The 17,298-nt window shown below is 32.9% G+C and overlaps 1 protein-coding gene across 1 annotated transcript; it reads right to left on the bottom strand.

Moving 5' to 3' along the window:
* Positions 1–1,872: 1,872 nt before the first annotated feature.
* LOC106056330 (40S ribosomal protein S14) lies at positions 1,873–9,416 on the bottom strand. The gene is made up of 5 exons (XM_056020795.1): positions 9,343–9,416; positions 8,828–8,976; positions 4,690–4,851; positions 3,395–3,471; positions 1,873–1,983 (listed from the first exon to the last, which is right to left on the bottom strand). The coding sequence occupies exons 2-5, from the start codon at positions 8,971–8,973 to the stop codon at positions 1,916–1,918; spliced, it is 453 nt and encodes a 150-aa protein (XP_055876770.1). The 5' UTR covers positions 8,974–8,976; positions 9,343–9,416; the 3' UTR covers positions 1,873–1,915.
* Positions 9,417–17,298: the final 7,882 nt, after the last annotated feature.

The raw sequence follows: 17,298 nt of genomic DNA, 5'->3' as shown, positions 1-17,298 counted from the left end.
TAAACTACTGTATAGCTCGTTTACTGGTACTATTGACTAGTAAGAATTGTTGCCTATTGGGTTGCTTTTAATAATGTTCTCAGCTTTACATTTTGTTATCTGGATATTTTTTGCGGTATCAATAAATCCCTTATTTGATTACATTAATTTCATTTTAAATTGTTACATATTATAATAGATGTTAGTTAAGGTTATTTTTAGGTAGTCATTGTTATTTCTTGTACTTACATAAATAAATGTTTGTTATATCACGATATATATTATCCCAGCTTCAAGCCTTTTAAATGTATACCATATATATATTTCTTAAATTTTTTCCTAATATAGATCTATTAATGGCAGTGACACTGTTAACATTTCTTAATCAGGAGCCTCAATTTGATTTTCACTACTTCGTTTATATTAATATATATATATATATATAATTAATATAGTTTGGCTAATATCTGCTTCTATCCTAAAAAAAAAAAAATTAAGAAGACTCGGGCTATGTGTGAGCAAAAATATTTTGTCACATCTAATGCAATTAAAGCATTATTCACAGTATGTAAATTAAATGTATACTGGTGTACTTTTCAAGATTAAAATTTTGTCAGTACCTATAGAAATTTAGTAGCCTTTAAAAAAATGGGAGCTGAATAACTTTTTCTTTAGTAAAGGTACTAAAAGGCTTTGTTATAGACCTATTGGCTAGTAGTCTGGTCATTAGATATATCTAATAATATATATTATGGTATATTTATTGAATTATCCAATAATAAACTGGCCTTTTTGTAACAATAGATTCTTTGTTTCTTTAGACTTTTTTTTTTTTTTTTGAATAAGCAATATTTGAATGTTGCAAAGTTAGTTGTAGTAATATCATGGAAGCATTTTGAATGGAGCAAAAATGTATTCACAAAATTAGAATTTTGGTAGCCATAAGACTGCTTTAATTTTGTGCCGTGCCCAAGCATGTAAACATTTATCATCTTACCTTAAAAAAACCACCACCATTTAGATTATTAGATTTAAATATGAGTACATTAAGGATGCAACTTTATATAAAAACCTCCCTCTCTGATGCAGTAGTGCTAATGTGTGGATAAATGTGTACATGGTTCATACAACTTTTGTGAAAATGATCGAGACTCAATCTAAATCTAGTAGACCTAGATCTAGTAATCTAAGTTGCGCATCGACATAGATCGAGACTTTTAAATATAGATCTAGTAGTAGACCTAGATCTAGTAAGTCATACTTGTGGCATAGTCTTTTATTTAGTCTCAAGATCTAGATTCTATGTTGACGTCATTGACGAGATACATTTGTTTTCTTTACTTAAGATGGAAAGGGGGGGGGGGGGAGAGTTTCACACATGCATAAATAAATCTTGGCCATAATCTAACTTCTCGACCTTTGCCTTTGGTAGCCTAACCGAAATTAAATCGACCATCTAGATAATATAGTGGATTGCGCGTGCTTTCCCCTATAACAATAGATCTAGTAGGCCTAATGGAAGCCTCTATGCTCAACTAGATCTAGCCGCCTAGCGTTTTACCGGTTACGGCGCCTGAATGACATGGATTAAAAATTATTATTTTTCAAATTCCAGACATTTATCAAAATTGCCTCGAAAAGTAGCAATTTTCCAGACTTTTTCAAGTCTGAAATCTGAATTATGAAATTCCAGACCGCATACGAACCCTGTGTATACCATATTTACTTGAAACATTCTTACAGCACAATACCAATAGAATGGACTCTTAAATCTATTATGAAAATTTATATTAAAAAAAAGATCAAAATTTTTTAAATTATTGAAATTACCGAAGAAATAGTTTTTTCAAGCATTAAAGAAAAAAAAATGAAAATGAAAGGTCAACAGAACAATGAAGTATGTAATATTTTATTTCTTAGAACATAGTCCAAGGATTTACAAACGTCTACCACGGCGACCACCCTTCCTGCGAGTACAATCTGATGGAATAGGGGTTACATCCTCTGTAAATAAATAAAAAAAAACATATATATTTGCACATACATCTGTTGCTGTTTTTTTTAATATATTTTAATCAGAATTGTTTAAATATTAATGGCACAATATTAAAAAAAAGTCAATATCTATATATCATATCTATGTGGCTCTGTAAAAACTTGATACCATTCACTTTCTCTAGTTTCTTAACTCAATAGCTACCAGGCCCTTACCAAAGCAGCATCTCAAAATACTAAGCCAAAGGGTGATAAATACAAATCACAAAGTGATTTTACAAAATATTTTTTTTAAACATTAAACAATATCTAATAATAACAAAAAGTACTAATTAAAAAAAAAATGGATGGCCTTTAAAATGATATACAATTTTAATAGGTTTTACAAGATTAATAAAACAAAATAACAGGTAAAGACGAAAAGTTGAGTGCATGATATTTTGAAGACCAGTGACCCCCCCCCCCCTAATCAGAGCAGTTATTTCTGGTACCCTCCAACATTTACTCAAAAGACCAGTAATGTTTATAAGTAGGAATTTAGTAGTCCTATACAATAAACATTAGGTTTATACACAAAATCTGTAGATGCCTAAAGCATTTACTGACTTCCACTGGGTGTCCTTGAGGCCCTTAGTTGCCTGATCATGCTGATGCAATTCTGCATGTCAGTTATTTTACTTCTAGCATGATAAACTAAAAAGAATTTAACCACTTAAAATTAGAACTATTTCATCAAATGTTTTCATGTGAAAAAAAAAAAAAAATGGTCAAAATATCAGTCCAAGAAGTTGAACATTCATTGACACTAGGTTCAGAATAGTCAAGATCTAGATCCAATGTTTACTTCACTGTCTTTCGCAGGATCAGACTTGATGTAAGTCTAGATCTAACACTAAATTCTCATGATCAGTGTACTTTATTAATTTCATCTTCAATATCAGCTGTATTAAGTGTATTATTTTTTATAAGGGTCTAAACATTTAAAAGGCCATTGAGAAAAATGCCTAGTGCAGCTAAAAAAAAAAAATCGCTGAACTTTTAAGGCCCATAGAAACTGAAGTCATAAAAACATTGTTTTTTTTTTTAATGAAACAATATATATTTCTACTTAATAAAAAAAAAAACAGACATCTTAAAATACCATGTGTCGTGCAGAAAAACAGAGCTACGAAAGTCATAATGTGTGTGTGCTGTGGCGGGTGCATTATTTGCAAGTGGGGGTTGGGCGCCTTGGTACCTATTGGGTTAAAAGCCATTATATACCTATTACTTTTCTCTTGGGTTTTCTGCCTTCTATCTACTTTTTCATAGTTTTCAGGCCACACTGCCCCCACCCACCAGTTATCTACTTTTTGTTTCACCAATTTAAATGGAGAATGAAACCACTAGTGGTGTTTTAATGTATAATGAGGTTACTTACCAATGCGGCCAATTTTCATGCCAGAACGTGCCAGAGCTCTAAGTGCTGACTGTGCTCCAGGTCCAGGTGTCTTAGTTCTTTGAAAAAAAAAAAAAATTGTACTAAAACAATCTAAGACCAAAGAATAATATATATGTGTGTGTGTGTATGTTTATATAATTTTTTAACTATGCATGTTTTTTTTTAATACTTAATGTTATGCCTTTACATAATGTATTTACACAGAAAGCAAGTGATAGGTAAAACTTGTCTATGGGAGAATGCAAAGAAAATAAACACCTAACTCTAGATATTTAGTATTGTGTTTAGAGTATGTTCTCACATGTACAAATTGAAAAAATTCTTACAAACCAATACATGGTATGGAAAAAAAATTACAATAGAAAGTTTATTAGTTATAAAAATAATTTACATTCCTAAGATGGTGGTTTGGATAAACATGCAATAATATATTTATATACATATATATATAGAGAGAGATTAGATATCTACAATGTCACTCAATGTGTTTTGAATCGATAGCACTTCAATATTTTTTTCTATACAAATGAATACGGGAATCAGGAATTCAACATAATTAATTTCTACTCTTGAACTTACAAAAAAAAAAAAGTCACGTGGGTGTATCAGCTAACTGACGGTACCAACCCGCCACTCCCTTACTCTCGCGTTCTTCATTTCTAGACTAAATCTAATTGCTTTTAAGAACCAATCAACATATAGATCTGGACACATTGTATTCCCCCACCTCAACAGGACGGCTTAGCGTGACCTCCATGACCGATGGTAAGCTAGGCAAGAGGGGGGGGGGGAAGGATACGAAATGCGTAACGCGATGGGTTAAATGCGTATTTGCGTACTGACGGTCATTTTTGGGAAATTTTGCGTAACGGTAGGCAGGTCTGCACTATGAAAATGGTGATAAAGACAATATTTACTAATCCATTACAAAGTTGTCTAAATAATTGATCAATATACACAAGAATTGACATTATCTCAATATTCAGATATACAATCTTTGATAATCTAATTTTATTTTTCTCTAGCTATCTTTCAATTCTTATCGCCCAATTCTCAACAAAAGACTTATGACCCGTTAGCTTACATGTTCTCTATAAACACAAAATTAAATAATTACGACTAACTTACTAATTGGCTGACTTTTTAATTACTTCATGTGTTGTCATTGAACATGAGTATAAGTGGTCAAAAAAAAAAAAAAAAATCCAAACAACATACAAGAATCAAATAAAGACTTAATTAAATACAAGCCTAAAATATGATGTTATTTTTACCTGTTTCCACCAGTAGCTCTAAGTTTAATATGCAGTGCTGTAATACCCAGTCCTTTGCATCTTTCTGCAACATCCTGAGCAGCCAACATAGCAGCATAAGGTGAAGCTTCATCACGATCTGCTTTGACTTTCATTCCACCAGTTACACGAGCAATGGTTTCTCTGAATAAAAGAAATTCCTCATCTGCATTACAAATGCCCACAATCAAGCAGCTCAGGGAAATAGTGGACTTTCTTCTAAATACCCATTGCCCCAACAACCAATGGTTCAGAGGAGCTAGCATACTAATTGAATGGCCCAAAAGAGAAGAGACTAGAAAAATTTTTTGCAACAGGTGATCTTTCAGATAGCCACAGAGAAGAAAGAGGAGCACTAGAGCTAGCAGCTACCACACAAATAAACCACCCAAGCATGCCAAACAGCCTGATTGTCTTTCTGACTGACGCCAAGACAGTCCTGCAAGACTTGAAAAAATATAATGCTTCACTTCATGTATAAAACAACTTAGGACAGCTCCTCTAAACCCTAACAACAAGGAAACTTGTCCTCCAATGGATCCCAGGCCACATTGAAATAGAAGGCGATGAAAAAGATGACATCAGTTTAAGATGGGAGAAAGAGGCTTCAAGACCTGACACAAAAGAATGAGACATGTTCCGGAAGCTAAAAATATGGACTAGTGAGATCTGCTCTTGTGGACCATCACCAGAGATGAGAGAGATTTCAAAGCAGCACACTCTATGCCTGAACAAGAAGCTGGCCCCAAACCCCTCCTATAGAACAAAAACTATATGGAGAGTTGACTATCTAGAAACCACTGTTTGACATGATATAAGCAGGGCCGGTCTTAGGCCACTGCAACCTATGCGGTCGCAGTGGGCCCAGCACTTTCATAGGCCCTGCGCTAATTCTAGGTATAAATTATTAAATTAAACCATTTGTACTTATCATTAAAGGCTTCCTGGAATTCTCATGAAATTGCATAATATGCTAAAAAGCCGTGAAAATCTCTTGGAATTATTAAAATCTGAAAACTGATGCAAAGCTCCTTAAAAATTCAACATGAACATTAACGCAAATCCTACTAGCAGTTAAAATAAAACCCTGTCATTGTCAACTTTCATCTAATAAAAATGTAATAATAAGGCGAATTATAACAAAAACAAAAATTATAGTCACTGGCATTTAACTATAGATCTAAATCTATTTCGACCTCTTAAAAAAAAAAAAAGTGATAGTTTGCTAGTCGATAGTAAATCTACATGGAAGATCTTAATGTTTATCAGCTTTTTGTTGGAAAACTACTATCTACTATAGATGGCTCGTAAAGTTAATTTGACAGTGTCTTTGTACTTAGTAAAGTATGAATAAAATGTAAAGACGAATTTATTTTCTAATACAAAATCTTATTTTCTCCTTATTATCCTTATCACAACACAGAATGGGCCCCGCACAATTCATTCCGCATAGGGCCCCGCAATCTGTAGGACCGGCCCTGGATATAAGACTATTTGTCTGAAAAGTCCAACATATTAATTGAGAACTAAGAAAGACTCACAAAGACCTCCCTTTAGGGACAGTACGAGGAAGAAGATGAAGAGAAAAAGCGATGGAACGGCCTGTCATTGAATGAAATACTATCAAAGGCAAAGGACAGAGAGTAAATGGAGAAAGACAGTAAACAGATCTTGTGTGGTGCCCAACAGTCTATCAGACCAAGGGGTAGGTGAAGTTAAATGTGAACCTGACCTAACTGATGACATTGAATGAATATCTAATTGTTTTGTAAAGGGCCAATCTGTCTTCAAAACCTCAACAAATAAGACTTATGTCGCCCATACAACAGTTTCCCCATCCGACACAGATAATGTTTCCAAAAGATCTGACATATCAATCTCTTAAAAACAAAACAACCTGTTCCCTTTATTTAGGTATTCCATATTATTATGTGAGACATTGCAGTTCACATAAATAGTATGAAAAACTAATGATTAATTTTTGTTTTAAATTATATTTCCCCTTATATGCATACTAAATAGATTTATTTCTCTTTAAAAAAGAAAAAAACATTTTTTTGTAAATGTAGGTAATGGTAGTTAGTATGACAGAAATTATTTAATTTAATTTAGCTTTACAATTTTCTTTAAATAAAATAATATATAAATCTGTTAGCATAAAAGTGATAAAATTATGATGACCATCTCCCTTACTAAAGTCTCCCATGTTTTTTACTATTAATAGTGAATAGTTGTAAAAATGGTGTTTTGATGAAAAAACTATTTGCATAACTGATTTTAAAAAATTATTAAATTCTTTACTTCCAGAAAAGAAAAAGTAGCATCAGAACTTTAAAAGATCTAAAATATCACAATGACGGATTTTCAATATCTATTCTAGTTTACAAGATATAAACAGGACGGACAGACAGACCATACAAAAATAGCGGTTATTCCCCTTTCAGGGACCTCTTAAAAAAAAAAAGTAATGCAAACATGCAACTAAAATTCAAAATAAATGTGTAGGTAACAAGCTGAGGACATAGCTTTAAAAAAATTGCAGTTAGAGACATTTCACTTTCAAATACTGAATAAGTTCAATATGCTCTTTTTTTGTTTTAATAATACAAATTCTGTAACTCAATGAAATGTCTTTGTGATTATTATATCCATATTTCAGCAAAAAAATTCATAACAACATTACACTACACAATAAAATTGTTAACATTTGACAACATTCTTTACAATGATGTTTTCATTTTTGTGGCACCCCCTTTTTTTTTTTTATATCTATGACTCCCACTATGACATAATATTTAAGTTTAAGATATAAAATACAGAAAAGAAACCCTCTAATCTAGATCTAATTGGGATTAAATGAGCGAAGGAAATCGCTCCAAATATTTTAGGTTAATAAATAATATATTATTATTTATTATATATAATATATAACTTTTTATAGATAAAACTTAACTCATTAGCTACTAAGCCCATACCTAAGCAGCATCTCTCTAAATACTAAGCAAAGGGAGGTAACTCCAAAACATCAATAGACTGACTTTACAAAATATATTTTAAAAACATAAAACAACATCTATCAATAACAAAAAATACTTCTAAAAAAAGAGAAATGGATGACCTTTAAAATGATGTATAACTTGAATAGGTTTTACAAGAATTAAACAATAAAAACAACAGGTAAAGACGAAAATTTGTTCGAGTGCCTGATTTTTTGAAGACTGGTGGACCCCCTCCCCCCCCTCCATCAGATCTGTAATTTTTGGTAATATTTAAATTTTACCCAAAGACCAGTAATGTTTTTAAGTAGGAATTTAGTAGGCCTATACAATAAACATTATGCTTATATATAAAATCTGTATATGTCTTGAGTATTTACTGACTTTCACTGGGTACGCGTGAGGCCCTTAGTTGCCTGAACATGGCATCATGTTGATGTGGTTTTGCATGTGTCTCAGATTTCATGACTTCTAGCATAACAAAGTAAAAGTAATCAAACCATTGTCCAAACCAACGTTGTGTACGCCCCCAACTAGATCTATTTCATCTAAAGTTTTCATGTGGTAAATAAAAACTGTCTAGATCTAGGCTAGATGATCGATCTAATATTTACTTCACTCTCTGAATCGGACTAGATCTAAGTCTAAATATAGCGCTAAATTCTAATGATCAATGTACTGATCAATATCAAGTTCATTATTAGCTGTATTTAGTGTATTATTTGCGATAACGGGTCTAAAAATTGAAAGGTCATTGAGAAAATGGCCTGTGCAGCTAAGAAAAATTGAAAAAAAAATCAACAAACTTCGAAGGCCCATAGAAACTGAAGCAAAAGACGTAAAACATCCGGTTTTTTTTTATCGAAACGATCTATATTTCTACTTTTTAAAAAACCCAGCCAGCTCAAAATACCACGGTCGCGCAGGAAAACGAGAGCTACGCAAGTCACGCTGTATGTGTGCTGTGGCGGGCGCATTAGTACTGAGGGGGGAAGGGTGCATTAGTAGCTAATGAGTTAATAGATTAAAAAAATAAAATAGATCAAGATCTATAGTATAAAGTATAGTCATAGTCTATAGTTATAGTATAAGCCACAATAACAATACACTGAAAATGTTCTTACTTTCCTGATAAATCGGTAACATGGACGAAAGTATCGTTAAAACTAGCATAAATGTGTGCTACACCAAACACATTTTCGCCTTCTTTGGCTTGAGGTCCGAGAACAACTTGCTCTTGTGCTTGAGGCTTTCCTCTTCTTGGGGCCATTTTCTGAAAAAATGTCAAGACATTGAAAAAATGCTAAAAAAAAAAAATAAACATATTCATGTTTCTTTTTTTTAATACAGATCTAGATTCATACAATTTACAGCATTACTTTTGTTTACCGACTGAGATACATAGACTAGATCTAGAGCTGGATCAATGATCTAAAATACTAATAAAGCATCAACGATTTGACATAAATATATGATGCCATTTCTGAGTTATATACGTTTACCTTAACTGTATATTCGATTATTAAAAAAAACAATAACCAAAAAATATAATGATTAAGTTAATTCGAGATGATTAAAAAGATAAAAATAAGATTATATTGGATTGATAGCATTCAATTGTGTCAAAACATATCCTTACATTATGAGGAAAACATGAAAAAGGAAGTACGAGCTTATTTCCGGTAATGCTAAGTCAAAAGTGGGAGTAAAATAGTGAAATAATATTTAGAATTTTGGAAAGTTTTTTTTGTTGTAAACAAGTAGATCTAGATATAAATACTTACCAAATTACATTTTTTTAAATACCTTTTTTTTTTAAAAAAAAAAAAAAAGACAATTCCTCCTTTATGGAGCTAATGACTTTTGTAAAAGCTATTACTTCAACTACTGATAATAATACAAATAAAGCTTGTCTTCGAGGAATGCAGCTGCGACATACATAGGCATACTTTGACACATCCAGCGCAAGCATTACCATTTTCCGCCAGTGGTCGATTTAGATCTTTTTGGCCTCAAATTAGAGATGGGAATCGAACCCAACTTTTAAAGTTCGAGTTCGGTTCGGTTCGATGACGAGTATAGTTCGGGTTCGGTTCGGTCAGGTCTAAAGTTCGGGTTCGGCTCGGTTCGATGTTATGAAATTATGTAATAGCAAAATTAAGTTATAAGGTTTAATACAATTTATCAGATAAAACACTTTAAGTTTAATTTTTACATAAAACAAATACTTTGCAACATATAATAGGCCTATGGGCAATACTTTTCCAAAATAATGTTGCCTACATACATTTTAAGCATTGTAAAAATTTCTTAATGGAGATAGAATTGAAGATGCGGCAGATTTTTGCTCAAGTCGGCAAGTGGTTTAATTCTTGGCATGACTCGGCGCTAAGTGTATTCTAACCTTTTTCTCTTAGTAAGAAGAAATATTTTTTTTAAAGGCTAATATCGATGTGCTTTCTTTCAGAACGCACTATTCGTCATAATAAAAAAAACAAATATTCTTCGTGTAAAGACGTCTCTATCGAGGATTTTTTTTTTCACACATAAGTCGTCACTATAATAAATTGCAATGTACGGAAGAAATTCGACTATTCTGAGACAAAAAATGCAGAAGAATCTCAATAGCGGAGATGTTTTAAAATGTTTTCTTCAAAACGTTTTGACCCATATTGTGCATACGCGCCTCGCAAAAAGCAGTCTACAGTTGATAAGGTCTTATAAGAAGATAAAATGACATCTCCTACTTAATATATTTTAATTTTTAAACATGTAATTATACTAATATTCAGATAAGTTAAACTGAAAATAAAACTTTTTTTTCGACGCCCCCTCTCCTTGTTAGTTGGTCGTTGGTTTGTCGCTTACAAACAGCTAGTACAATTGAACCAATAAAGGCGTTTTATATTTTTACCGGTAAGGATAGTATAGAGGGACTTCTTATGGTCCGGCAGTTACGCTGGGCAGGGCACGTATCCCGTATGGGAGACGAACGTATGCCAAAGACAGTCTTTTTTTTTTTTGTGAGCTAAAAGGTGGCCGCCATAACAGAGGCGCCCCACGGAAACGCTTCAAAGACCAGCTTAGGCGTCAACTTTGCTTAGCTGACATAGAAGAGAGCACCTGGTCACATGCGGCCTCAGAACGAGTCAGTTGGAGTTCACTCCCGAAGGCCGCGGGATAAACATTTGAGACCAAAAGAAAATCCGCTGCCGAGGACAAACGCAGACGCGAAAAGAAAAACTACATGGACCACCTGCGGACAGTGGTTATGCTTGCCCTGGATGTGGCAAAATATGTAGGTCACATCTGGGACTGCGCAGCCATGGGAAAAACCGCATTTCTCACTAATCTTCGGACTCGAAGACAAGCCTTATAATAACATATAAACTTAATAAACTTTAAAATAAAGTTCTTATGTGAACAACTCAATATAGCCTAACTGTTATTACAATATTCACATATTTAACTTTTGATAGAGATGTAATATTAATGAAATATACTGATATTTAAACGAAATCTAGGTCTCGAGATTGTCTGCCGTTTCACATTTGAATTACGCTAATTTCATCATACTCAATGCATAAACACAAATCAGTCGCTTAACCTCTTCTTATCGCCACCAGACACCACACACACTCTATGACACCCCTTTTTGTCAGGAAGTTGCGTCTCCCCATCCCCCAATTCAAGGTACTCGCCATCCCCACCCACGGGGGAGGACCCAAAGTTTGAGAAACGCTGCATTAAAAATACTGATGATCAATAATGCAAAACAAAATAATAGTAAAAATATTCAGGGGCGTTGCTAGGAATTTTTCATCATTTGGGAGCCCGGGAGGGGCTGGACCTCTTTGGGGGCCCCTGCATTTTGCGTAATATTGAATATTGTAAAAAAAAACACTCATTTGTGGCCCCCCTCAAGTGGGGGCCCGGGGAGATTTTCCATCCCCCCCTCCTCCCTCACCCTTGCTACGCCACTGATAATATTCCAATATGGAATACTTCACAATTTTGTAAAAATAAATCACTTAATAGAAGATAATTAAAATTATTTTAAACTAGAACACAAATGAACTTATTGTAGATTTATATCTAAACTCTCTAATTGGCCAAAACTATTCTACTCTCAACTAACAGCCATCTGAAATAAAAGTGACAATATTTTAATGTTGACTTTGTACTTACTAGGAACTAGAGTCTAGATCTAGATCTAATTAGAGGGCGCCTATTCAACTAAAACCAATATTGCAAACAGCCCGCGAAAATTCAAGGCCAGGGGCGAGTCGGCACATACGGAAAAACCCATGGGAACCCCAGCGCGCCGCTTTTTTTTTCTTTTTAAAGTTTTCAAAATACCCCCCCCCTCCCTCCCAAGTTTTCAAAGTATAATGGAATCATTAGAATTTAAATAATTTTTTAAATATTTTTTTAAACCAAAAATTAAAAAAAAAAGGATGTACAAATTACAAAATTAGTTCGGTTAAGATAAGGAGGGTTCGTTCAGTTCGGTTCGTACCAAGCAGTTTCAAAGTTCGGTTCGGTTCGGTCATAAGTGAGGTTCGAGTTCGGTTCGTTCGGTTCGGGTTCGGTTCGTTTCCCATCTCTACCTCAAATGTGTATCCTATGGTCTTTGTAAGTGATCTCCATCTGCCTGCAACCAGGTTCTCTTTTTTATGTCAGTTAAAGCAAGTAGGAGCCTAAGCTGGTCTTTAAAGTGTTTCTATGGGGCATTTCTGTTTGTTTGTTTTTACATGTTTCGGATGTTCCTTCAGAGTTGAAGATAGTTTACTTCCTAGTCCAAACGTAGCTGTCGGACCATAAGAAGTCCCTCTATACCAGTGGTCTTCAACGGGGGCGATATCGCAACCTTGAGGGCGTTTTCGAGATTTTGGGGGGCGCTGGGAGCCAAAGGATCTGTAGAGGGGCGCTGGGCACAATAGGGGGCGGTAAAGGGGCGCTGAACATAAAGGGGGAAAGAAAAAACTCTTAAGGTGCACTGAACAAAAGATGTGTTAAAATATCCTTCAAAATTAAAGCTGCCAAATTACACATAGACAAGCTCTAGTTAGCTTGCTTCTAATTTAAGAACAGAAACAACGCTAGAAGTTGAGTTCGGGAATCCCATTTTCTATTTTTAATTTATTACTCTTTTGCTGTAATTGTAGGGCATCTATTGTCCTTAAATCTTGTGCGCGTAAACGTTTATGATTTGATAAACAAACTAGGTAATACGCCTTTTAGATTATAGTTTATTTCATCTACATATGTTAATATATATTATGTAAATGTTAATTGAAAAAAAAAAGTTAAAGCTAACATTCAAATAGAAAAATTTTACCTTTTTTAGCGGCCCCCGTAAGGGGAAAAAGCCGCTATTAGGTTTGTGCAAAATGTCCGTCTGTCCGTCTGTCCGTCTGTCCCACTCAGATCTCGAAAACTAGAAGAGATATGAAAAATATTATTTCATCATTAAATCCGGCTTGAAAAGTTTAGGTGCAACGGCTACTTTTGGTTTTCTAAAAGCAAACCGTTTAATTTATAAAATTAATTATGCAAGCGATTTTTTCATAAAAATACACCAATTCTAAAACAATTACGTAAATGTAAGGGAGGCAATGTTACAATATGCTAACAAAGATGGACAATTTTTGTGTATTTTTTAGCATCAATAAGTCAAATATATTTTTAAAATGTACAGGAAATGTTTACAACAAATATAAATAATAGTTAAAGACGTTTTTTCTGGTCAACTAGCTGCTAAAATTAAAAGAAAACATTTCTGTTTGTTTATAGAGGCTAATAATGCACTTTGTATGTAAATATCACGCACATTTTTTTAAATGGACTTTTTATGCAGCGATTTTCGTGCAGTAGCGTAACGTCGCAACATGATCAGGTGCTAAACCAATTCCTTAAACTTTTTTTAAAAATCAGATTTTATTTATTTTTTGTTTAGTGCTCCCATCCGAATAAAAGAAGCTTATTTTTGTGCGTTTTGTCTGTTGGTCGGTCTGTCCGTCACGATTAGATTAAAAAAACTAGAACTCTAAAAGCTATTGAAAATCTGATTTACCCTTTAATGTTCCTCCCATAACATCTCAATAGTTTTAAGTATCTAAAATTGATTGTTCCGGATTTTTTTGTGCAAAACTAATCAACGCCAACAAATGTTTGTTTGCTATTCTAACTTATATTACATTCAATTTCCATGCTTAAACGTTGCAAAAACACATTATCAATAATATGTTGTTCCGTTTTTTATGTAAATAGCATATTAATGCTAAATCAAAATCTCTATACTGACTTATATTTCATTAAGTGTAAAAATGTTCCGGATATTGTTTTATAAAACATGAATTATGCCTAATGATTGTTTGAAATCACATAATTTACTAAAATTACACTTATATTATTTGACAATGCGTCACAATAATTTGGTTATCAATATCAAATTGTTCCGTATTTTCATCTTTAAACAAATTTTAAAAAATATCGACAATATGTTGTTCAGGGCTTTAAAAAAAAGTAATTTACTAGAATTGATTACTGAAAATTACTTTTTAGACTTAATTTTCTTGCTGAAACATAACATAGAAGTTTTGTAATCGATAAAGAATGTTCCGGATTTTGTTTCTTACAAATCGTCGCCAGAAATTTCCGAATTTATTTAAAAATCTACTAACGCCAAATAATTGTTTGAACTCCCTCTTCTAATTAATAAACAAATAATCTTCTCATTTACGAAATAATGTTTTTACGGATTTTTATGAAAAATATTTTAACTCACTTCTCTTACAGTACATTTAACTTTCTACCTAAAACATTAAAAAATCTAACTATCTTTAATATTATGTTCCGATTTTTAAGGAAAACAGAATCCAAACACCAAAGTAAGGTATGAAAATCTCTCCACATGGCTGTAGTACATTTAATTTTTATACGAGACCATCCAAAAAAATTAATTAACGGTATTACATTTATCTGAAATTCTCTTTTTCTTTTACTATTTATACAAACATCCGGAACAATCTATTATATAAACTTTTCAATTGTGTTCATACCTAAAAATTATTGCGATGTTTTGAAACGTAAAATAAAGGTTAATCAATTTTTAATAACTTTTAGTTGTTGTTATTTTTATATCAAGATGACGGACAGACCGACTGACAGACAAAACGCAAAAACAATGCGGCTTTGATCCTCTTTAAATAAATTCTATTAGAACTCAGTGCACCAATGTCTATGAACCCTCGTTAAATATCTAGTGTAAATAAAGCCATTTTTTTTTATGGTACCGGTACTACTACCCTATTGTGAGGTAATGGAATTTTTTTTCAACGACGTCATATGAATGGACTCTTTAAATGTAATGCTAAAAGAACGCACTCTGTGCAACAATGTCTATTAACCCTCGAAAAATTGCTCGTATTGATGAAAACATATTTTAGTCTAACTAAGCCGTGTGATGTAGTGTTTTTTCTTCCTTTGACGTCATATGGAATGAATTCTTTAAATGAAATGCTAAAAGAACGCACTCGGTGCACCAATGTCTATGAACACTCGATAAATGGCTCGTATTGATGAAGGTGATTTTTAGTCTAGCTAGGCCGTGTGACGTAGTGTTTTTTTTTCCTTTGACGTCATATGGAATGAATTCTTCAAATGAAATGCTAAAAGAACGCACTCGGTGCACCAAAGTCTATGAACACTTGATAAATGGCTCGTATTGATGAAGGTGATTTTTAGTCTAGCTAGGCCGTGTGACGTAGTGTTTTTTTTTTCCTTTGACGTCATATGGAATGAATTCTTCAAATGAAATGCTAAAAGAACGCACTCGGTGCACCAATGTCTATGAACACTCGATAAATGGCTCGTATTGATGAATGCGAATTTTAGTCTAGCTAGGCCGTGTGACGTAGTGTTTTTTTTCCCTCAGACGTTATATGGAATTAATTCTTCAAATGAAATGAAAAAAGAACTCGGTATAGTAATGTTTATTAAGCCTCGTTATGTGACTCGCGTTTAAAAAAGGAATGATATCTTGATTTAGATCTAATCTAGATTTTTTAAACTAGATCTAGATTTTTATTACAGTATATCTAGATCTGGATTTATATTCTAATTAAAATTATTTTAGAGTCTAGATCTAGAATTTCTAGATCTAGTTTAAACTAAAATAGACTAGATTAAGATGTAGAATTTCAATTTCTAAACTTAAAGTGTAAAAAAAAAAGTGTAGATTTTCATTTCCAAACGTTTTGATCAATATTGCAATGTTATAATATACTAAAACTAATCTACTATTTTTTATTTAATTTAAATTTAAATTTACGGTAATTGAATCTTTGAAACATTATTAGGCCTACTTTTGACCATCAAAATTAAATCACCTCTTGAATATTATTTGCGAATATGCAGATCCGACAGGGATCCGACTTCGACGGGGGCCGCCTCTGAGTTTGTGTCTCTTTGTAATCTTGTTTTAAAACAAAAACATTGACAAAGTGTTGTTACAACTCGATGGTATGTAATGTCATATTGTTAAGAGTTTTAGTGTATTGCCACTAGATAAAAAGTATTCCGATGTTCTACTTTGAATGACGGCATTTTCAGATGAGGTTATATGAAACCAAGTCGGTTTCACGAACAGAGCAATATCCAAAAATAACTTAAGAATGTTCATGAACAATTATAAACATCTACAATTAAACAATATATGTATAAACGGCAAAGCATGATATGTTTTATTGGCTTCTTAGAAAAATGCACAGCTTTTTCTTATGATATTGTTTGAAAAGTGATTAAAACTAAAATTATTTTTTTTAACATATGTTACACAAAAAGACATTTTTTCTGTTAGTGATGAAATTTTATTTCAAAATTGTCAAGTTATGTAGCTTATAAAGACATATAGAGAACCATCAATGGTTGGACAATGGCTTCAAAATTAATATAGAAATACAGAACATAACTATTCACTATTCACCTTGGGACTTATGATACACAGGCAACATCTTAAGAAAAGTTTAGCCCGCAATTTCATATTTCTATTTGAATCTAATTATAAAAATTGTAAATAAAATAGAAACCCATGCAGAAAATAATCTCATCCTTCAACAGCTTTGAGAAACAAATGATGAAAAAGATGTTAGACTCTTGTTGTAAACTGAAGTTCGCTGGATTTCGAAAGGGGTTTGTTATTGCTCGTTTTGTTCAACTGTTGGCGGTGACTTCAAGCTGGCTAAAAAAATGGTTCTTCATGGTAGGAATCTAACGCAAATAAATGAAACCAACCTTCGACTGCAAGGAAAGAAATGTACTTTACAATTACACCTGAAAACAGTAGGCCCTAATTTTCCAAACTTTAAAAGGGGACTATTCTTAAGATTTGAAAGAAAGTCATAACAATCAGATTAATTTTTGTGTGTAATCACAGCAAATTAATTGACAATTTTTGTATAATGATAATATTGGTATTGCCTTCGATTCCGAAGAATACGACTGAGTTCAGTGTTTCACATAACTACGCAAACCCAGTTTCGACCTGCATATTTTCCAGAATTTTGTGCAGACAAAGCTGTTGTCTGCTGGC

Source organism: Biomphalaria glabrata, chromosome 2, assembly GCF_947242115.1.
Source record: "Biomphalaria glabrata chromosome 2, xgBioGlab47.1, whole genome shotgun sequence".
NCBI lineage: Eukaryota > Metazoa > Mollusca > Gastropoda > Planorbidae > Biomphalaria > Biomphalaria glabrata.
Note: the sequence above shows the minus strand (reverse complement) of the source record. Positions and strands in the feature narration are given on the sequence as shown.

What these genes read in the sequence shown, in the direction of transcription:
- LOC106056330 (XM_056020795.1), bottom strand. Translation starts at nt 8,973, where the DNA reads ATGGCCCCAAGAAGAGGAAAGCCTCAAGCACAAGAGCAAGTTGTTCTC. An exon ending in GTTACCGATTTATCAGGAAA is followed by an intron (nt 4,852 to 8,827) that starts GTAAGAACATTT and finishes TCTTTTATTCAG; the next exon opens with AGAAACCATTGCTCGTGTAA. An exon ending in CATGAAAATTGGCCGCATTG is followed by an intron (nt 1,984 to 3,394) that starts GTAAGTAACCTC and finishes ATTTATTTACAG; the next exon opens with AGGATGTAACCCCTATTCCA.